The sequence below is a fragment of the Opisthocomus hoazin genome, chromosome 14 (genome assembly GCF_030867145.1).
Source record: "Opisthocomus hoazin isolate bOpiHoa1 chromosome 14, bOpiHoa1.hap1, whole genome shotgun sequence".
Classification (NCBI taxonomy): Eukaryota; Metazoa; Chordata; class Aves; order Opisthocomiformes; family Opisthocomidae; genus Opisthocomus; species Opisthocomus hoazin.
In genome coordinates this window covers 11931244-11953701 of record NC_134427.1, presented here as the reverse complement: position 1 = coordinate 11953701, position 22458 = coordinate 11931244, and the positions used below count along the sequence as shown (strand labels likewise).

The window sequence follows — 22458 nt, the reverse complement described above, 5'->3', positions numbered from 1 at the left end:
GGACCCAGACAAGCCTCTCCATTTGCAGAAATAAGAGGCACAGACTGGGCTGTCTTAGTTGAGTTTTGGTATCTGGCAGGTAAGGAGTCTCTCAGCACAGACTGGGTGTCCGCAAAGACTCAGCGGAGACTATTTACCTAAAATGAAGCCAAAATGCATCTATAACTATATGGTTTGTGTTTTGGTCCCTCTTATCAGGGCGGTTTTGTTATCCGCAAGGAATGCGGCATCTTCCAAAGCCCTTCTCCTCCTTGGTCTCTGTGTGGATGGGTAGGTGGCACACGGCAGGCTCTGTCCACCGTGACTCTGCATCTCCTCAACATACATGGGAGATCAGCATGTCCAGGTACCCCTTCACGCAAGGTTCATGTCCCACCTTCTAAATAGAAATTACAGGCAAATAGGAGGAAGATAGTGTGATGGGCACAGACCTTTTGCAGAAGCTGGAAGGAAAAGTTAGCGGTGGCATTAGCCATTCTCCTCTTTTTAGTGATCCAAGTCCAAGGTCTCAGATCAAGGCAATGAGAAAAGGGACAGGGTGGAGGAGGAGGTAGGGCAATCACCTGATCTGGAGCCAACTCAGCAACTGTCATCAGGGCAGTGGCAGAAGCAACACTAAGGACCTGAGAGAAGTCCCTGGCAAAGAAGCCACAAGAACTGCCTTGTGAAATAGCAAACACTGTCTCAGCACAAGGCCAGACATCATCTAGCTGACCTCCACACTCCCTCATTGCATCCCACCAGGTAAAGCTTTCTCCTCATCCTCAAGCAGACTGTCTGAGCTATCAGAGAAGAAGTCCTCCAGATCCTGCTGCCTCATCTTGGACTCCAGAACAGTGATGCGCTGCTTGAGCTTCATCTGGGCATCATTGTATTCTGTCAGGAGCCGGCCAAAGCGGGTGTGCAGTGTCTCCAGGTTCAAGGCCAGCCTGTCCATCTTCTCCTCCACACTCTGCCCTTCCGTGCTTGCCTCTGCAGCTGACTCATCCAGCAGCCCTTCCTTGATGAGAATCTCCCGGCCACGCTCCTCCAAGACCTTTTTGGCATCAGGATACTCTGTGACTGCTTCCATAAGGTCTTCCTTTGACAGGCAGAAGAGATCAGAGTAGCCCAGGCTACGGATGTTAGCTGTGCGCCTGTTGCCCATTTTGCTCCCTTTAATGTTGAGGATGCTGATCTCACCAAAGCAGCCTCCTGCAGTGAGCAAAGCATACTGTGTCGTTCCGTCATCCGCCACCACGGCCAGCTTCCCCTCCTTGATGATGTACATCTCTTTCCCAATGTCTCCTTTCCGGCAAACGTAATCCCCTGGGCTGAACACCTGAGGGCGAAGTTTCAGCACCAGCTCCTCCAGTAGACCCGCCTCACAGTCCTGAAAAATCCTCACCTTTTTCAGTGTCTCCAGGTGAACATTGATGGCAATCTCTGCCCTTAACTTATCAGGGAGATTCTTGAGGACTTCCCTTTCATCTACTGCCTTCTTGTTGGTCCACAGGTAGTCAAACCACTTGATGACTTTGGTTTCCATGTCTTTGCTCACCTTGCGAAACTGCATGTAGTGTTTGATGGCATCAACTTTTGCCTGGAACTCTGCCCTGGTGGCATTCATGTTGGATATCATGGATCCCACATTCCCCACAATGGTGGCAAAGATGAGGACGCCAATGAGGAAATCAAAGATCACAAAGAGATACTCTTCATCACTCACAGGGGGAGGGGTCTCTCCGATGGTAGTCAAAGTCAGTGTAGACCAGTAGAGACAGTAGACGTACTCCCGGGTCAGATACCCATACTCAGGGTCTGTGACATTGGGATAGACCCAACTGTCCTCTCCAAAGCCTATGGCCTTGGAAATGGCATAATAAATGCATGCATTCCAGTGGATAATGACCAGGATGTAAAGAACCAAGTTGCTGATGCGGAAGATGTTGGGGTGGCTGGTTCTAGTCTCAGTCCTATCAAAGAACTCAAACATGCGGGAGAAGTGCAGCAGCCTGTTGAAACGCAATTCAGGGTAGTGCAATCCCACAGCAAAGTATGCCAGGTCTGTGGGCAGGATAGAGAGAACATCCAGCTTGAACTGCAAGGTGTGAATGTAGTTATCTCGTAACTTCTTCAGGTTCTTAACCAGGAGGCCCTGTTCCAAGAAACCTAACAGAGAAGCAAATGATAGAATTATCTTGGCTTGTGTTCAATTCTTCTGCGGGTTTTGTAAGCACTTCTGAGAAACATTTTATGGTATGCCATGCATGTGTGTGCATATATACACAGGGTCATCCAAATATTACCAGTTCCACCTGATCTACTCAGTTTACAAGATTTTTTTCATCACTCAAGCCCTTCATCCAACAAAAGCCACCTAAAGATATCACTTAGGGATTTACTCTGTTGCCACGAAGAAATGGGGACACAAAGGTTTCCATCCTCCAGATCATGAATTATTGCAGTTTCAACAGAAAACATACAGCCACCTGCCACATTCTGAGAACATTAAATTCTACCGTTTTTCCATGCAGATAATTCATTATCTGAACTGATGCAAAATCAGAGATACAGACCTTCAACTATGCCCAAATACTAACAGTAACGCGGGTAATTTTGTACAATTATTCAAAGGTGAAGTTGAAAGCTTGGATGATTAATCTTTCATTCTGAAACTTACTCTGTTTCTCAGATCTTTCAATTAGATTCTTTCGCTGGAGACTGCTTCGTACTAGTGAGTGCCAAGGTAGACAAAACCCTCCTTCTTACGGAGCTGTAGATTAGGCGTCCCCCTTGCAGCTCATCTCCGCTTTTAGGCGATTAAAGCAAAGCACTCACAAGCCGGGATGCTGCTTCTGCTTACCTGTGCGCAGGCGGATCACTATGTCCCCAATGTAAATAGAGTCCGAGATGTAGTCTAACACCAGCCAGAGGACAACATAGGTCTTTTGCAGGTCACTGAAGCAAGCCCTAGAGGAAGGTCATATAATACGGTAGTGAGACCAACAAATCTCCATATCGTCTCCAACTATTACAGCTGAATATAGGCTGATTCTGAGGCTCCTAACTCTGCAACAGAGCTTGGCCGCTTGACCCTCTTCTCCTAGAAATTAAAACCCCCTTCTCTGAAAAATCTGCCCTCTCTTGACCGAGGTTAAGCAATGTCTTGAAACCAGCTCCCCAAATGCATCTTGCCGCTTTACCCCAAAATCATGGTCCTTTCCAACTGAGGCCAGAGGATGGATGCTCTGCCTTTGAACCACAGAAGTCGCAGTGCTAGTGGGAGTCGCTTTCCTTTAGGTTCCCACCAGCCCCAGAACCACCAGGGTCAGTTGCCTGATCCTGGCTGAGCCATGACAACCAGCTGAACAGGAGGATTAGAGGAGACAGGGACCCTACAGCCTTCCAGCTCACCTGGCTACGAGCAAGCACCAGTTATAGAGGACAGGAACTGCAATGACAGCCAGCCAACGGTAATACCAGTCCCCTGCAGGGTCCACCACAAAGATCTGCCACTTCTTCCTGGAAGCAGAGAGAAGCCACAGCTGGAAACGTATGAATAAAGAGCTAAACATAGAAAACAGGGTTGGAAGAAACCATCCAAGTCACATCCTTCATCCCTTGCACCAGACTGGCTCAAACATAGCTGCAGCTTGAGTGCCAGTCTGTAAGCTAAAACAAATCCCTGCACTGCTGGACGTCGTCTAAACTCCTTTATCCCCAAAACTGCGTTTGGTAATATACCAGAAGAGGAAACTGTAGAATGGTAAGGCAAAGCAGGTGTCCTACATAGACACAGCACCCCAATAGCAGAGCCAGAAACAGATGTATGGAAGAGGGTGATCAGAAAACATCTTGTTACACAACATTGCCTCTCCCAGATGAGGTATGGTTTGGTGCCAGACAGATTCTAACAGAAGATTAATTAGACCAGGAAGTAAAGTGTGCTGCAAATCAGTGGGAGCGCCGGGAGGGGATGCCCAAGCCCAGAGCAGCGACGCAGGGGGTGGCTGGCATTGCAAGGCTGCCATCACCATGCTGCTCACAGCTGCCTGCCTGCAGTCTGCTCAGTCCTGGGTCCAGCCTTTGAACTGCTCCCAAGTGTTTGATCCTGCTCGTCTTGGGACTCTGAGATAAGATGTGTATGCTCCAGTCGCCAGATCTCAGTGGAGAAGACGGGGAAGAGAAACTCTGCGTCTGGGCTGATAGGCTTAGCTGCTGCAGCCTGGTAGGGCAAAACTCTCTCTCCCCCTCCCTCTTTCCCTCCCTTCCAGCTTTTGAACGTGCAAAACTCCCTCTAGTGATAGGAAAAAAACAACCCACTTGCCAACAGATTCCCCGTGCCCACCCCACTGCTTCCGACAGCTTCAAAAGCAAAACCTCTGCCTTGAAGCCTCCCTCCCCAGCTGCACAGGCAGCAGCATCCGCAGTGCCCAGAGCGTGGGGACAGGCACTCGGCGCGAAGCCAGCGGCGGTCCTGCACATTCAGTCTAGGTACAGCCATAGACAAGCAGGTGGTCCAGCTTCCCCATGAAAAGGGCTTATCATTTGCTCAGAAACTGCGACTTCAATGTTTTTTGAGAAAGGGACTCTCTGCTCCCTGGGACACAGAGCACCAACACATGGGAAGTACTGACTCACCTGCAGCCAGCCAGCACTGTTCTAACACCCACAAGCACTAATAACCTCGGGAATAGTGTTAATTATGTTGGCAATCTGAGCTTTAAATCACCAGTACTGCCAACAGCAGGTGGTCAGAGTCACTGGCATCACAGGGCCAGGGCTGGAAAACCAGGGTCCTGGGGTAACCCAGGGAAAGGGAATAATCATCTGCCTCTTCCCGAAGGCTTTGCACCCAAACTTGGAACATGTGGAGGCTCCCACAGCTGTGAACAACAGCTCACATTCAGAGTTACCAGACTTGGGGGCCCTTCTTACCTGTGGAGCTAGGACCTAGAAAACAGCAGAAGTTACCACCATCTCCCCAGCAGCCCACTGGCACCACGCAGCCATTTCACAGCACACTTCAGCTCCCGCTGATAATTAACAAGCTCCCCTTAACCTCGCAGGGCAGAAAGTTTTTTCCATGACTAGTAAAGACCTAGATACAAGGCTCAGATACTTTTCTCTTACAGAAGACAATCATTTTTGATGTTTTAATTACCATGTATAATAGTAGGGTCCAGAGTAGTCCATGAACTTTGCCCTTTAATTAGCAGCAGAAGCAAAGCCAGGTTATTGCTTTTCACTGGGAGTGTGAGCTGAGGAGATGAAAGGGCTGGATTTGAAAGAGCTTTTTCAGCAAGCTGCCATCACAGTGTCTGCTCCTGGGGGGGGGCATGGGCAGCAAAAGCACTCCCTTCATCTCCATTCATCCTGCAGATGATGAATGAGACTGGCAAATCCCATGCATTTGTGCTTGCTGTGGTCTCCTGCATGGAGAACCCCATCCCTCGGCTTGTCCCCAGCTCCTCATACGCAGAAGTTGAAGGTGCATCTCTTTACAGACGCAGGGCTGGCTCCAAATGCCCTGTGGTCCAAAAGACCTCGTGTTGAACTGCTCTGAACCTGGGGAGGTCTGCTAGCTGTCACGAGCCATGCAATGTGTTTGCTACCAGGGCGTGGTCCAGGGGAGAGAAGACTCCACAGGTGAGGGACAGGCCAGGTCTTTTCCACAGGGACAGACTGCCAGGTCCTGTGTGCCTGCAGGCTGGCTGCAAGGACAGGGGCTGGAGACGGCAGGGAGGACCCCTCCCACCACTTCATCCCACCTTCCCCTTTGCCATCCCCACCCATCTCCCTCAGCCATCACTGCTGGGAGCCCCCAAGTACCATGTAAGGCTGACCTCCAGCCAAGAATGGCTGGGGCCACAGGGAACGGACCCTACTTTTTGTTTTCCTCCTCGATCTCCTCATCCTCTAGATTGTTGCCAACGCCTGCGGCCACTGTCTGGAGCTCGGGGCCCTGGAAGCGCTCAAGGAAGGGGTCTGGCCTTTGCTGCTCTTCATGCAAGCTCTTGCTGGCCCAGTCCCTCAGCACCAGCACCAGCCGGACTATCCTGGATGGGGAAGAAAGGCAGAGTCAGGAGGTGTCTGCGGAGCATGGAGAAAGCAAAAGCTTGAGAGCAAGCAGCGGGGCTACAGCTGAGAAGAAAACTCTCACAGTTCCCTCTCAAGACCAAACATTTCCTTTTCCCCCCCCTTGTAGTGATGGTGTGGGACCAAGGCTATACAAGCAAGAGAGTCCACCCTGGCAGAGTCCCACAGCTCCTTCCCAGCTCCTGCTGGCATTCCCACAGGGACATGCGGAATGTGGGGGTGACTGGGGTAGAGCCTGGCTGCCTGCAAGAGAAAGGAGCTCCTGAGCCCTCCCAGGGCCCCAGAGGTGATGGAGCCGTCCCCTCCTGCCGCCCTCTCCATGGGCACGGGGGCATGCAGAGCAGCATTCACAGACACTGGTCCCTGCAATCCCTGAATGACAGAGGAATACACAGCAGAAGGGGACTGTGACCCCACACCAGTCCCCAGTGTGACCCCCAGGCACAAAAGGCTCAGGCTCACCCCGAGCCAGCAGCACACAGAGGTACCTGGCCAAGGCTTGCCTGCCTTGGAAAGCAGAGGCAGCCGGCTGCTCCCCCCGATCCAGGGGACCCCGGCTCTGCAGCTCTGAGGAGGTGTCATCCCGGGTTGAGCAGGTCCTGCAGTCAGGAAAAGGGGGGGGTCACATCCACACCACACCATCATGGCACCTGCCCGCAGCCAGACGAACTGGAGGAAGCAGGCAGCTGAGGTGTGTCACCGCAGCCCTGCCAACGCCAGGTCTCAGCAGAGACACCCAGCTCGCCCTCCCCTCCCCTGCCCCACCGCTGCCTCCCTCAACCAAACCGGGGAACAGCCTGACCTCCTGGTGCTGAGCCTTGTCCCCTCTGCATCACCCTCCACTCGGGCTTGGGCGAGTGGGCAAGGGTGGCGGTTGGCCGGTGAGCTGTGCAGACCATTACTCTTGGCCGTCATCCTCCATGTGAGGAGCTCACGGGCACACACCCTGCCCCAGACACCTGCAAAGAGCAGAAAGCAGCCGCAAGAAGAGCCATGCAGGACACATCAGGTGGTTTGAACACAGCAATACAGCACAGCACAGGAAGTGAGAGGGTCAGACACCATGGAACGTGCCATCACTGATGCTGCCGTAAGAGTCCTGCAGAGCATTTTGCCATCCCCATGAGATCCCACATCTGCCCATGGCCTGTGAAAGATGCTCTCCTCCTCGTTCAGGCTCCTCAGCCATTGCTGGGGCAACAGCAACCCCAGCAAGCCGTGCCATAACAACGAGCCCACAGCTCTCGGCACCACTGCCTGCCCAAGGACAAGAAAATGGACTCATAAGGGATGTAAGCGCAAGGCCAGCCCTGGCAGGGAGATGCTGTCGTGCAGCAGCACGGGGTAGACTTTAAATGTACAAACGTGTTTGCACCCAAGCAACCACCCTCCTTCCCCAGGTCACTGCAACCTGCTGATGGTCTGCCCAGCGAGCCCCACCTCTCTCACCACAGAAATATCCCCTGCATTGGAAATTAAGGTTTGCTATTTTAAAAGAGACTTGCTGAGGTTCCTGCTGGCATGAGCTACCATCTGGTAAGCAGCAGCAGATAAGGCCCTACATTAGTAAGCAGAGGCTGCTGTGGAGCTGTAAAGCATGGGATTTCACTGGGGTTTGTTTATCTAAAAAGTGAGAGATGCCCATGGGGCTTGCCCAGCCCCAGCATCACGTGCAGCCATCACTGTTCTGCTGCTCCCTAGTACAGACCACACCGTGCAAAAGCACCTCATCGAAACACAGACTTACACAGACACAAAGGCACACAGCCATTGCCCGGCCCTGCCTACGCCATGCGTTCCCAGTCCAGCTGCCCTGCCTACTCGCCCCCGAGCACCGCACACCCTCCACACCGCAATGCACGGATGAGCAGGTTCCCGGAGACAACCCACTCATGTTCTCACACGGTGCAGCCCACAGCAGAGGCTCTGCTTGGGGGAAGGCAGGTACCCCTCTACCAGCACCCACAAAGCCTACATCCACGATGCACACACAGGGACAGTCACACACGCCCAGGTGAGCCACCTCCCCAGGGCAGCAAAGCTGCTGCCGAGAAGCCACCAGTGTCCACTTACAATCCTGGCGTCCCCCGAAGCCTTCAACACTTGGCTGCAGCCTAAGGCGGTCTAGCAGGTGTGGCTGGGGAGCATCCCTTCCCCAGGAGCCTCCCGGGCTGTCTCCAGAGCACTCAGGCTTTTAAAACATGTGTTGAGCTGCAAAGCCAAGCCAGCACGCGCAGCGCTGCCTGCGCCCCGGCCCTTCTCCCCTGCCCGAGCAGAGAAGCCAGCGAGGCGGCGGGCAGCACGCTGGCTGTGGCAGAGGGGCCCCCGCGGCGCGTGGGGAGGGTGCACACGCGTGTGCGTGTGTCTCGTCACCACAGCACGCCCATCCCCTGAGCATCCTCGATGCTCTCAGCAGCAGGGCGCACTTCAGAAGAGGTAACAGCAGCCAGCTTTGCGTCTGGGGGATGAAAGGGGAGGAGGGAAATGTGCTGCTCGGGGATGCTCCATTTCCCTACCCGAACATCCCCTTCTCCCCCTGCCACCTCCTCGGCGGCTGGAGGGACCCCAGACATCTCTCAGGGTAGAGCCCTGCTGGAGATCGCAGCCGTCCTGAGCAGCTCTGGGTCCAGTGGCTCCCAAGTCCCCAGCAAACCTCGGGGAAGGGTCCCTGCCCACCCGGGGACAGGCACAGCCAGCGGACACACAGCTGGGCTCAGGTTTTGCTGCACGAGGGGATGCACCAGGACTGCTTCTGCTCCCCTCCCAGCCCTCTGCCTTTGGGAATAACAAAGGCGATGACTGTTTGCCTGCTTCACAGGCTGTGCCACAGCTACTGCTACAATGGAAAATTTGCAGAAGTAGCCACATTTTAACACCCTCCCATCCAGTGACTTCTTCTCATGCTCAGGGAGCAGGAGATGCTCTGGAGTCCCGGTGAAGAGAGCTGCAGAGTTTGAACATGATCACAAAATGCATCTTTCACCAATTTCTGCCCCCATATTTTTTTCACAAAGCCATTCTAATAGCCAGTTAGCAAAAGATGTGCATCCCCAAAGCAATAAGGAAGAGATTCATTTTTACCCCCTTCCTCCAGCACCTAGCCACTTGCAGTGGCTGAGGCTGGGTCAGTCCCTGCTGTGTGTATGAAGTCCTGCAATGTGTGCAGGGCTGATCTGAAAGCACCGGCATCAGGAGTCCCTTCGCTATCAAATGTTTACCTTTTTTTTCGTTCAAAGCCTTAAATACCACTTGCGCTGATCTCGCTGAAAACCTGGACAGCAGGGAGCCCAAAGGAAGAATGAGAATTTTTGCAGCCTTGGCTGGGGCTGCTGGTGGCATTGGGTGCTGCCTGGGTGAGCATCCAGCAGTGAGGGACGCATCACCCTGCTGCTGTCCCCATGCCACAGTCCCCAGCACTGGGGACAGATCACAGACCAGGAGCACCGGCAGCAGCACATGTCCCCCTTCCACCTCTCCTTTTGCTCCCTGCCTGCAGCTGCCTTCAAAAGCAACACGGGAGCCCCAGGAGCTGCTCCCTCGCAGCTCTCTTGAGCACCGTATTGCACAAGACACTTTATTTTCCGTACATGCTACTGTGGCAGACACCCTAGGAGACACCCAGCCCTGCCACATGTGTTTCCTTGGGGAGAGGAAGAGCCAGGAGGAGGAGGCAGGGAAGATAGAAAGTAAATAAATAAAAGTCTCACACCCCAACAGGGACAACATTAACCAGAAACTCTCCTCCTCCAGATCCCCCCTGGCCAGGGCGGCTGGCACGCATGTTTTACGCTTGCGGGCCAAACAGCCTGTAGCTCTAGAGAAGTCAAAAATCCAGTGTCTGGTTAAATAAGCATGCGTGGCTGAGACATCCAGCGCCAGGTGAGAGTCCTGCTGCCAAGGGAATAACACTTGCCCGTTCCCATCCACTGGGATACCAAGATCAGACTCCATGGTTGGTAGAAGAAACATGTCCAGAACACAAAGAGTTTATTAAAATATGCATTTTATGGATCATTGTTTCCAGATAGGATTTATGCCTTCCATACAAGTCATACTGTATCCCCTACAACGTGCCAATAATTAGCCTGTGAGAACACATACAGTTTCATCACCTCTCCTCCAAACATCTTCAACCCACACTTTGAAGGTGGTGTGCCCCGGCAAAGGGTCAGCCCTTCTCACCCTAAAGTACAGCTTAAAAAACACCAGCCACAAGCTTCCTCCAAAACCTGTTTGCATCTCTCAGAGGAAACCAGCCAAAAGATTTACCTGCTTTCCTGGCACAAGTCACACAGTGGCAGCCCCCTTATACAGACCCGTTATGTAAGGTAACCCTGACCACATCCTGGAGCCAGAAGCCACAGGAATCACCCCGGCACCAGTGCTCCCATCCCCTACATACACCCTGCCACGGCACGGCATGCCAAGCCTGCCACACCATCCTGGCTCTCATCTGCAATAAATCTCAGCGCCCTCCTCAGCTCAGCTACCAGGCACAGGTTCAGACCTGCAATTACTTGTGGGACAGTTATTTATTAGTCGATGTCCACCTGCCAGATTTACAGCCATGGATGCTTGATGCAGTTGCAGGCAGAAGACACCCAAGCATCCATGTCTGTAAATAGGCTATCAGGACATCTGGATGACCTGCAGATCCAGCTACAATTACTCACAGGTCAACAGAGAGGTCCTGTTAGGCCATGACAAAACCTGCCCCCAGAGCCTGCAAGTACACCTCCAGCATCTGTGCTGGATGAACCACCAAAAGCGTCTCAAAGTCACCTCAGATCCAAGTGTTACTAAACTCCACAAACGGAAAGAAACAGTAGAGCTGTTGAACTGGGCTTGTTTTTTGCTAAAGGGCAGCTGGGCCAAGAATTCCCCTCACCTGTGTTCTTGCACCATAGCTTAAGTTACAGCTTGACAGCAGGCCTGGGAACGATCCTGTCCTCTGGCACTGGCAACCTAACAAACATCTACTGCTGCCCAAATGGGCAACTTTCCATAGCACGTCTGGTGCTATCACTGTTAGCATGCAGTCTTATAAAGCAAAGAGTCACCATGGGGAGGTTTCCCATGCCAATCTCTCTGGGAAAGAGCCAGGCTCCTGGATAAGCCCAGACCTCAGCAACGCTCTTACAGTCACTCTGGATCTGCATATTTGCAAACCTTGCTGAACTGCCTCGAGCATGTTGGGAGTCGAGGAGACGGTGGCACAGCAGCGGCTACAGGGATGGGAGCTCCTGGCCCCTCCAGCTCCATACCTCCTAGAGCAGGGGCTACGGTACAGAAGAACTGGAAGTACTACCTCCACCAAAAAGCAGTTGTGCAAGGAAGAAAACAAAACCCATCAGCAGTTTAAAAACACTCAACCACTCTACACAAGCTTTTGGGGTGGAAGATGAGGAACAGACCACAGCAGCTGGCTGAGGACTTCTATGGGGTCAGAATTGAGTTATCCAAGCTGGGATGTGGTCAGGGGACTGCGCCCACCGCCATCTAAGACTGTAACAGGACCCCATGTCCACAAACACCCAACGCCTTGGTTTTGCATCTCCTCTGGCAGACAGCCCAAGGGACAGAGGGTCACCCATTGCTTTGTGCAGGACAGACATCTCCCGTATCAGCCACCAATTTCTTAAGAGACCTGGGTTCTTCAGAGCAGCTTGCCACACACTGACCCCATCAAACACACAAGGTGGTTGCTAGTGTACACAGGTCATTTGCAGCCACAGCCCAGCCCTAGGATACACCTGTCAGGCCATACTGCTTGTACCCCACCTCTCCCTGACGCCCATCTCCAGCTGCTGTGGCACGAGGTGCAGCTTCATCGCTTCCCTCACCCACCTCTGATGCTAGAGAATGGGAGAGGGATGGCACCTTCATTGTCATCAGGGCCTAAAGGACACAGATCCTCAAGAGCCTACAGTGCAAAAAAAGCAGGTCAAGCTAAGAAGAAACACACAGTTTTACTGTTTGCAAGTACGCGAGCAAGGATTCTCTCCCTGCCTTCACCCCCAGGGTTGGGCAGAGGAGGTCATGGCACAGAAGTCATCTCCTCAGCCAGAGCCATGTGTTGATGAGGCAGGCGGAGATCAGCACAGAGTAGACCAGGGCCTCCTTCTGCTGCCAGGCATGACACTGCTCCTCCAGCACGCGGAGCCGCCCCGAGATCCTCGTCAGCTGCAAGGGAAGCAGTGGGACCACTGTCAGGACACTGGCTACACCCCAGAGGCATGGGACAGCAAGGGATGGGAGCTGCCGTCTCCTTCAGGTCCTCCATTCCCAGAGCAGCAGCTATCTTTGTGCGCAAGAATTAGCAGCACTACCTCAGCTCCTGAGCAGATGCTTCAGGAAAAGGTCCTCGCCATCAGAAGAGCATCTGAGCCCTTTACTGCCAGCAGATGGAGGGCTCTGGCTGTCTCCTGCAGCCCGACAGCCCCTTAGGGTAGAAGACTGATGGGTCAACACACATGCAAGTTCCCCCTTGCTTCCCTGTTAGCAGCATCAGCCAGGACTAGCCTGGCAATGCCAGCCCATCAGGACTGAGCAACGGACCCCTGGAGCCTCCTCACCCACCTTCCCCTGGCTTTCCCAGCAAACATCTGCAGCTCTTCACCCCCATCTCACCTGCTTTCTCATTGCTGCCATCTCAGCCACCCCGACCTCCTCCAAGGCACTGTCTGGGGCTGGGCCAGCCTCCTGGGAGCTGGGAAGAGAAACAGAGATGCAGACGGACAAACAGTGCTCAAAAGGTGCAACTGCCTTCCTGCACACACGGCACTGCCATGGGCAGCCGAGCCATGCAGGTAGTGTGTGCATGCCCAGGATGTGCTGTCCGGATGCAGCATCACGAGAGAGGAAACAGCACCTGCACAGCACCTACTCATTCTTCTTAACCCCCGTCATGAATATTTATACCCCTCCACCATGCACCCCGTAGTGATCACAACAAAACATGCAGCACATGCCATGACAGACAACAGGGAAAATGCGTGCTTGCATTTCTTTAGAGGTCCAACGGAGAGAAAACATGTTATTTACTGACCATCCATTTGCTGTAGTCAGAGGAATTCACTGAGGGTTGGATAAATCATCTTTAGAGCCAGTCAGGAAAATACATATCACAGGACCAATGCCAAAATGGAGGGATGATCTCATTTACATCAGCAGGTGAGAATCCCACTGGTGGGAAGCAGCCATCAACTGGGCAAGCTGTCTGAGCAAGCGCATCAGCCAGCGGAAAAGGGTTCCATGTTTGCTGAGACAAGGATTTGTTCCCCTCTAGTATCTCCAGATACCACAAGCTTACTTTCCCCACCCCCCTCAACAAAAAAAAAGTATCACTTTTTGCTCTTACAGCAAATTTTACCCACAGCTCGAAACACAAACAAGCAACCCAAGCACACATTACTTTCTTCCATCCCTGGAAACAAAGGGGCCACCACTGGGACTAGCTGCTGCACTGGCAGAGGCAACACAGACCATGGGTCTCCAGGGCATCCCCCAGAGACACAGCCTTGCTGCAGGGCCCACAGCACCAAGCCACAAAATAAAATAGATCCATAGTGAGAAAAAAAAAAAAAAAAAAAAAAAAAATCAAAATTACCACGTTCGGTCTCTGTTGTTCTTATCATCATAGGCCAGCCCTACATCAGTTCTTCTATAATCAAAACTCCCCTGTGCAGACCAGTAACTCGCATGGGCCCTCACGGACACCATCCGGGTTAACGAGTGTCTAACACAGCTCCTTTAGAGACCTTGGGGAGGGGAGGGTATTTATTCCTGTTTGCAACATGATGTTGATCTCACTGAGGACAAGCCAGAACAGCGCGTGGAGATTCAGCAAATCTCTGTCTGAAAATACATCTGTGAGATAAAACCTCCACGTAATGTAGCTGCAGTGTAAAACGAAAGCTGCAACAGAAAGAAAATCCAATTTCCCCCAGCACAGAACCATTAAAAAGGGACACATCCTGCAGCTTTTAACTGAAAAATCCCAGTTGATACAGGTGAACCTTTAGAGTAGAAACTAGAAATTACCTTTCGATGACTCATAACCTTCAAGAGGTCACTGTCAGGCAGTTATTCCAGTCTCTATCCAAGACCAGACTTTAATAAAGTTGCAGGACAAACAAGTCAGCTCAGTCAACTTTCTAATGTTGCATATGGGTATAAAGTTGTCACATCAAAGAGATACCGTATGCATCTGATATGATGCAAAATACCAAGCAGAGGTGTTTCAAGGTGGCTGGCCTCAAAGGGAGATCGAGACCCGGGACTCACCAGACTGTGTTACAGCAGCTCTGCAAGCTACCACCTCTCACTGTACCATGGCCTAAACCTCCTCTACTGCTGATGGGAGGAGGGAGAAGGTCTTACGTAGCCACTAACCAGATCTGTTGGCACGCCCAGACTTCATTAAAAAAACAAGCGACATTTGAAGACACAGAATCACAGAATGTTCGGGGTTGGAAGGGACCTCTGTGGGTCACCCAGTCCAACGCCCCTGCCAAAGCAGGGTCACCCAGAGCAGGCTGCACAGGACCGCGTCCAGGCGGGTCTTGAATATCTCCAGAGAAGGAGACTCCACAGCCTCCCTGGGCAGCCTGTTCCAGGGCTCCGTCACCCTCAGAGGGAAGAAGTTCTTCCTCATGATCAGTCAGCCTGCTTTGGTTAAAAGCAGGGACATCGTCCCTGCATCGTCCGCAGGCAGAAGGCAGCTCTGCTGCCCGCACCTCCAGCCAGCTGGGGAGGGAAGGCAGGACTTGCCGCTGATGGCACCAGTGATGGATGCTCACTCTCCTCCCTTTCTGCCTGCAGGCTTTGCTCAGGGAGAATTAGAAGCATTCGGAAGCTCCTCCGGGTGCTCAGCAGCCTTAGAGCAGTGGGGACACCTTAAGGCTGCAATGATGTCTTTGAACATGTTAAAATTTTACTGCACTTGCACAGATAAGAGCGTAGTGGAGATAGCTGCTCCAGAGAGACTGAGGTCATTGCATACCTGTTCCGGTGAGCACACAGGCATACTGCACCCTGGCCAGGGGCACCAGCTACAGCATGAGTAACTCAGTGCAGCCAGTTAGTGGAAAAGGTTAATTAAGAGCCAAGGGTGCTGTGAGCCTGCAGGAGACGGGGTCTCGGGGACAGGTCCCGCGTCAGGCCATCTGTTCTGGGTTTTGATTCCCTTCACACATTTCTCTCCATCAAGCTATCAAGGCACGCATAAAAACCAGCACTTGCTTAGCAGTGAGGACCAGCTGAAACCCCAGCAGCATCGCAGGCGGTGTTCAATCACTCGGAGCACCCGGGGGACCGGTGTTAAGTTAAGCAGGAGAGACGAGCTGGGCTGGGTTAGCAGGGTGCACCCAGGCTGGCTGTGCCAGGCGCTCCTGACACGCCAAGTGAGGAGGAGAGTCTGAGGCAGCCACGCAGGACCACCCTGCTGCTGCACCGTGCAGCTTGCAGAGCTCGTGCCCAGCTGACACCTTAGCAAGGCAAAGCCAAGTCCTTGCAGAGTGACAGGGAGGTGGCTCACGGCGAGCTGAAGTCACCTGGATGGCACCGGGTCTTGCAGAGAGTCCTGGACGCGGTGGAAGAGCACCTGGCCCAGGTGGTACATGGTCTGGAAGATGTTCTGCATGGAGTAGATCCTGCCCGTCTCCGCAAGCAGGGGGAGCGGGGCACTGCGGGCGGGCAGGGGGCACGCGTCCGGCCTGGGATGCACACACAGTCACGCCTGTTACTTCCTGGCCTCGTACAGCATGGACATAGCCTGGCATTTGGAGGTGCCCTTCATCCCTTCAGCAGCTCCAAGCGCCTCTGGGCAATGTCATCAGCACCCAAACTCCCATGTCACCAGGTGGGAGAACCTCCGCCAGCAGCTCACAGGCTCACAGGCAGTCACCCGACTCCTCCGAAGCCAGCCATGGCTGTGGCATAACCAGACCTTCACCAGCTGCTCCCACAGGGGTTGCAGGAGGCAGCTCTCCTGCCACCCAGGACAACCCTGGACTTTCAGTGGGAAAAGTGGCTCTGCCGGGGGATTAAGTTAGAGACAATTTCTCCACTGGAGAGACTCTGGAGCCCAAGGCCATGAGCAGATCATCTCATGATGAGATGATCTACCAGAGCACTATCACCGTGTTTCTGCTCACAGGCTATGCTCAAAAAGCTGAAAACCAAGCGTGCTCTCAGCCCACCCTGTCTGCAAGGCAGCCCAAGTTTCAATAACGCTTGTAGAAACCCAATTAAGCCCTGGTGCCTCGTTTGCGAGTGGCCACCCACCCATACCCCCAGCACTCTGCTGTGCTGGTGCAGGAGAGCACAGTACCGAGAGGAAGACGGGCAGAGCCAGAGAGACCGAGACAAGCCAGAGTGGCCAGCAAGGTCCCCTTGGCCCGAAGGCCAGGCAGGGACTGACAGCCCTCCCAGCCTGCTGCAAGAGGGGACGTGCTCTCCCACACGCATCTTCGCAGAGAGCTCATCACCAGCTGCCTTCAGTGCTGCCTGGCACAAACCTCCCTGACACCAGAAGCCCCGTTCCTCTCGTGCAAGAGTAGGGCTTGCGAGGCGCTGCCTTGCCCTGAGCTGGGTATCCCCACCTCGGGGCACTGACACCAGGGAGTATCAAAGCAGCACAGACGACAGCAGATGCTGATCCCACCCACCCCAGACAGCTCGGGGTTCGTGCTCACCGCTTGTGGTGCTGGCCCAGGCTGTGCAAGGCCAGCTGGGCACAGTCACTTGAAATCCTCTCCCGCCGCGACCTGCTGCTGTGATGGCCCTGTTGGCACCAAACACAACGGTGTTAGTGCAGAGACCCTGCAAAGGGTGAGCCCAGCCCAGTGCCCTGCGTGATCTGCAGTGCCAGTGGCCCGTCAGCATGGGGAAAGCACTCCGTGTGGGAGCCTTACATCAGTGCCAAACCTGGTGAGCTGATGCTGGAGCAGGCAGGGAGACATGCTCGGGGCAGGGCAAGGGTCACCAGCAAGGAGCCTGCCAATCCGATCTCTATTCGGATCAAAACTCCTGAACCTAACGCATCCGGGAACAGCTCTTGAACCTCAGAGAGGTGAAAGCTCTTGAGAAGGCAGATCAGCAGCTCCCACAGCCAAGCCAAGCCTTTGCCTGCCCGTGTCATGGGCCTCTCTTCGAACTAGGTTCACACAAGGTTAAAATCTGCTTTCAGCCCTGACAGCAGAACCCTTTACGCTGCAATGATGAAACAGTTCCGTCTCGTACTTCATCCAGGAGAAACGGGTTGAAAAGGGATTTTAAAAGCAGCAGAAGGAAGTCATGGGGGGACTGCAACTACCTCAGCCTATCTCCTGCTCACAAAATGCAGTAGGAGATCTGGCTGAATCGATGTCCTAGCATGCAGGTGTGTACTGGTTAGGGGCCAGAAAAAGATCCCACCACCCTTACACCCACGCTCCTAGGACTCCTAGAACCTCCTATGAGGAGGTGGAATGCTGGAAGATGAATCATGGCTTGGGCTGATAACAAACCTCCAGAGAAACCAAACGCTGGGATTACTCCCCCTTCCCACCACAGGCAGCCCCATCCGCTCTCTATACCATACCAATCGCTTGCGTTTCTGGGAGCTTGATCTGGTGGGTACGTGCAGGAAAGGGAGCTCCCCGAGGCAGGCTGGCTGCACAGAGGAGTCCGGGGACATGTGCACCACGACAGAGGGGACCTTCCTTTGCTGGTTCAGCAGGATGGGCCTCAAACTGGCATCTGATATTTCTACAGAGAGGAGAGAAAGACTAACCTGAATGACCTCAGGACAGGAGACAAGAGATCCACCCACATAAGAGAGCCAACCCCATGTCTAGTATTACCAGATGTGCATCAAAAACCATGTCCTGCAGGTGTGAGCAGTGGGATAGCCCAGAGAGGCATGGAGTGGAAGGCAACTGGATGCAATGCTCCAGGAAAGTGAGGTTTGGGAGCTGTTTATCAAAGAGACAGGGCCATATGTCTCTGCGTCCCAGAGCAGGGAGCCTACCAAAGGCCAAGAAACTGTAAGAGATGTGGAGGGAGATGCCTCCACATTTTGCTCCTCACCTTCCAGAGCCAAGACCCCTCCTGCCTTCTGTTGGTCACCTTTGCCCACCTCTCCCCAAGCATCTCTCCACCATCCTGTCCTACCTCCAGAAGAAAGCTGACTACATAATCTGTCCCTGCCCTCTCCTCTTGAAAAGCAAACCACTGCGGACGTTCTAAAGGGATCCTACTCCCTAGGATGCTGTAGAGCCCCACCAACCTTCAGTCACCCCAAAAGACAACCCAGGACATTACCTGCAAGAGAAATCCTATCAGGGATGTGCATCTGAAGGGAAGGAGGGACATCCTCCGTCAGCTCCTCATCCACAGGGCTGAAGCTATCTGCTACCTTCAGCCTGTTGGGAACCTGCATCCTTTGGTTGATGGCTTCTGTGAAGAGCAGGTCACAGCGGGCTCGGTTCAGGTCCAGTCCCCAAAATGGCCACATTTTTTGGGGATTTCCTCAGATGGCTTGAGCACCCTGGGGTTTCACACAGAGGAAAAGAAAGCTGAGCGAAAGCGGTAGCAAGCAGCTCTTCCAAAGTGGAACCTGCACAGGGACAACACAAGCGCTATACGACAGCTGAAATACAGGCAGAAACAACCCAAAAGACAGACACCGTTGGAGGTGTCCCAGAGAACGGGGTGTCCCACGAAGCCTGGCTGGTGGGGACAAGGGCATGGGGCCGCTGCAGGTGGGAACCCCTACTCAGCAGGGTGAGAAAAGAGAAAGGTCCTACCTGCCCTGGGAGCAAAGCATGAGCTTAGTGGGAGAAGAGCAATTCAGTATACCCTAGAACTAATGAAAAAAAAAAATTCTTTTCTATCCAGAAGTAAAGTTTTTTGGAGGGTTGGGAGCATATTTTTCTGTTGATATAGGAAAAATGAAGTTTTTGAAAAACAAAACAGAGGTTTTGGCAATAAGATTCCAGGTTAACACAGGAAAAGCTGAGCAATAAGCTCTTTCTCCACACACACTTTTGCTGCAGTGTCCCACAGGGCAATACCCCGAAGGCAATTCCCCACCCGATCTCCTCAAGTGACTCACACCAGGCTGAACAAGATGGACTTCGCCCCAAGCAGGGCTGCCAGATACTGACCCTTCCTCCCACAGCCGAGGGAAAAGCACACGTCCGCTCCCCCAGGCCAGCGCCAGCTTGGCTTTCTCCCAGGAGGGGACTGGCACGAGGAGGGACACAGTCCCCAGCTGTCACTGCTCCCAGCGCAGCCGACAGCAGGAGCAGGACATGGACATTCTCTGGGGCTTTGCAGCTTCTCAGGGCGCACAACAGCCCCGTGCCTCAGTTTCCCCTTTGCCCAGCCCCAGGGCTTTAAGAAGTGCTCTGGGGCCACAATGTCCCAACACTTTCACTGAGCGATGTGAGCAGAGGGCAAACCACGTACATTTTTGGGAGAGGAGCCCCAAAAAACACCTTGCTCACTCCTAGCATGTGCACTCTTTATTCTTTCTCAGAAAGCTGCAGCCAAGGAGACAACCCCAACAAGCGAGGGCTGCTGAGGCTGCAGACCCCAGCCAGACCCCAGCGTCCCGCATGCATGCACAGCCCCCCTGCACCCTCCCTGCTGCGCCCTTTGAGCTCGCCATGCCCAAAAAGGTCCCCTTTGGCTTCCAGGTCAAAATCTCCACCGTAAGAGGGGCTGTTGGGTACAGCACAGCCCAAACAGCCGGGGGAAGGAGAGGTTTTCCTTTTCAAAGCTCAAGCGGGTGAAATGGGAGGAGGCGAGTGAGTGGGAGTGTGCAGGGGCCCTGACTTCTTTGATCACGTCTGGGGACTATATTTAGCAGCCAGCTGTCTGACACTGCATTTCCAGCCCACCAGGCTGCTCCCACCCAGCAGCAGCCATGGCTGCCCACCACCACCCTTGCTGCTGCTTCTCGGGGCGCTCTGGACCCTCTCATCTGCACCAGCCCCCTGCGATATCACCCCAGGGAGAGGAGCAGAGAGGAATCCCCAGGGAGCAGCACCACCAGAGACGCGGCCCCAGAGCCACCGATCCCATCCCCTGCAGCAGCCAGGCCCTGTAACTCCAGGTACACGAGGGTGGCAGAACCAGCTCCACGTCTGCAATAACCAGCATTTCCAGTGATCAGCCGCCTCGCGCTGCTCTCTCCTCCTCTGTCATTAAAAGCATTTTAATTAAAAGAGACAGAAATTTGCCCGGCATCAGATGCGGTGATTTCCTGCTTTCAGCCACACAGAGACGAGATCCCCGGCTCTGCAGCCACGTCTGCCCCACAGGCATGGCATGCAGGGGCACAGCAGCCCCCAGCTGCCCCACACTCTCTCCACCATCCTGCCCAGGCTCAGGACTGGCACAGGTGACACCAGCCCATGGGTGTCACAGCACAAGTGCCCTGCTTCTCCCCCAAAACCTCAAATAAAGTGGATTATTGCAGGAACCCCCCCACTCGGGAGTGGGGCAATACATCCTGGGACGGTCCCAAAGTGGTGTTGGTCCCAGAGGAGAAACCTGCGTCAGACTTCCAGCCCCACGGTCCACAACCATGGAGAACACCAGGTTCCTCCTTCATATTTTTGGTGCTTTAGGTGAACGAACACCCTGTGCTGCTTCCTCAGCCTGCTCTCCGGGAAACCAGCATATATTAATAACAATAAATCTGGAAAGGGCAGATCAGTTCACTTTCTAATCACCTATGAAACTTCCACAGCTCCCAAAGAGCAGAGGGTTGGGAGGGGAACGAGCAGCAGGCTCTGAGAGACTCAGCTATTAAGAAAAAAAAAAAAAATCAGCTGTCAAAACCCGTAAGAACAAATCGCTTAAGTGGCTGGATTTCCTCCTTTAACTTTCTTTAGGGCTTTCTCTAGCCAGGTCCAAGCCACCCCCCCTCGCCGGCGGAAGAAGACTGCGTCTCAGCCTCCGCTCTGGCACTTCTCCGGGGATTTGCAGCGACAGGGGATTTCCAGCACACCCCGCCTGAGGGTCGGTTTCAGTCCCGCAAGGCGACAAAACGTGCCCTGGCGAAGGAGACCCGCAGCCCAGGGTGCTCCACGCCAGGCTGGGGGGGACCAGCCGGGCCCAGGACCCCCCCTCGCCCCGGCCGGGGTGCCGGCGTGAGCAGCCCTCGCTGGAGGAGCTCTGCCCTTCGGCTTCGGCTGTCGCTGGGCTCGGCAGAGCGGGGAACGGGTCTGGTCACCCGGCTCGGGTCCTGCCGCCTGCCACAGCCAAGCCGGGGGGGGGGGGGGGGGCAGAGCCCGGGCGGCCCCCCTGCCCCCCGCGACCCCCGCTCAGGGATGCACTGGGGTCCCGCACACGGCTCCCCGGCTCCGGTCATCGCGGCGGGGCTGAGAAACGAGAGGAGCCGGCCACCCGCGGGGTGGGAGCGGGGCGGGAGCAGGGCGGGGGGCGGCCCCAGGGCGCGGAGGGCCCCACGCCCTCCCGGGGAGGCCCCCGGCCCGTCTCCAACCCCGGGACGCGCTCCCCCGCCGAGGCTGCCCGCAGAGCCCCGGCCCCGCACCCACCGGCTGTGCGGCTCGCAAAGCGCGGGACTGAGGGGGGCACTTACTTCTGTTTTTTTGCAGTCCGAGGCCGCTGCCGGACCCGTAAACAGCCACGCCCGGGACACCCGCCCTCCCGGCAGCCCGCCCGCCGCGCTTAAAGCCGCAGCCCGGTAATTAACGAGCTGCGACTCACCAGCGCGGCCCATCCCCCCCCCCGGGGGCAGCGGGCACCCCCCGCCCGCAGGTCGGCTCCCCCAGCACTGCTCCCCGGGGTAAGAAGCTGGCCCGAGGGAAAGGACTGCTCCTGCCAGGGGCAAGACCGGGGGGCAGAAGCCCACCGCGGAGCGGCCCCAGGTCCCCCCCCGCAGCCCGGGGACCAGCCCACGCCCCGATGCGGGGGCTCAGCGCACCCCCGTCCTCCTGCCTCTCGGCGGAGCCGGCAGCGATAAAATGATCCCTTTGGGAAGAACGACAGCTTTAAACGCTTCTGAATGAGGACAGAGTCCAAGACCCGACCATAAAATCTGGTTTTGAAAGGGCTTAAAATAAATCCCACGCTGCCCTAGTCTTGCTATTTAAAGGGGATTATCTAAGAGGTTTAGGAGCACGCAGAGGAACGCAGGACAACTTGTGCACCTAAATCCCCTCAAAGACCTTAGGAAATCCCCCCACACGTCACTTGCCGGGCGGTCCGGGCTGGCAGGACACCCTCCAGCTCTCACCGAGCTGCCCCGCATGCCCAGGGGATGTGTGGGGCCCGTTCCCAGCCCCACAGCAGCATACTCCCCATCTCCAGGGACGGGCCCCTCCTCACCGGGCACTGCGCTGCAGCCGTGCCCGGGCT

The 22458-nt window shown here is 54.6% G+C and overlaps 2 protein-coding genes across 4 annotated transcripts; both read right to left on the bottom strand.

The window, feature by feature from the left end:
* Positions 1-727: 727 nt before the first annotated feature.
* Positions 728-7852, bottom strand: LOC104329570 (cyclic nucleotide gated channel subunit alpha 2). The gene is given in 9 exon segments (XM_075435270.1): positions 728-2151; positions 2846-2952; positions 3397-3504; positions 5871-6041; positions 6570-6680; positions 6884-7132; positions 7134-7225; positions 7227-7245; positions 7752-7852. Coding segments are annotated over 9 exon segments (2382 nt in total).
* A 4179-nt stretch (positions 7853-12031) lies between these two features.
* Positions 12032-22046, bottom strand: LOC104329531 (mitochondrial fission factor homolog B). 3 transcript variants are annotated; one of them, XM_075435849.1, is made up of 7 exons: positions 21680-22046; positions 18388-18682; positions 17666-17832; positions 16779-16867; positions 15636-15797; positions 12712-12790; positions 12032-12264 (listed from the first exon to the last, which is right to left on the bottom strand). In XM_075435849.1, the coding sequence occupies exons 2-7, from the start codon at positions 18578-18580 to the stop codon at positions 12133-12135; spliced, it is 822 nt and encodes a 273-aa protein (XP_075291964.1). In that variant the 5' UTR covers positions 18581-18682; positions 21680-22046; the 3' UTR covers positions 12032-12132. The 3 variants fall into 3 exon arrangements, with proteins under 3 accessions (XP_075291964.1, XP_075291963.1, XP_075291965.1); XM_075435848.1 differs by having other exon boundaries at positions 18388-18613; XM_075435850.1 differs by lacking the exon at positions 15636-15797 and having other exon boundaries at positions 18388-18613.
* Positions 22047-22458: the final 412 nt, after the last annotated feature.

What these genes read in the sequence shown, in the direction of transcription:
- LOC104329531 (XM_075435849.1), bottom strand. Translation starts at nt 18,580, where the DNA reads ATGTGGCCATTTTGGGGACTGGACCTGAACCGAGCCCGCTGTGACCTG. An exon ending in CTGGGCCAGCACCACAAGCG is followed by an intron (nt 15,798 to 16,778) that starts GTGAGCACGAAC and finishes TGTGCATCCCAG; the next exon opens with GCCGGACGCGTGCCCCCTGC. An exon ending in TGGCAGCAATGAGAAAGCAG is followed by an intron (nt 12,265 to 12,711) that starts GTGAGATGGGGG and finishes CTTCCCTTGCAG; the next exon opens with CTGACGAGGATCTCGGGGCG.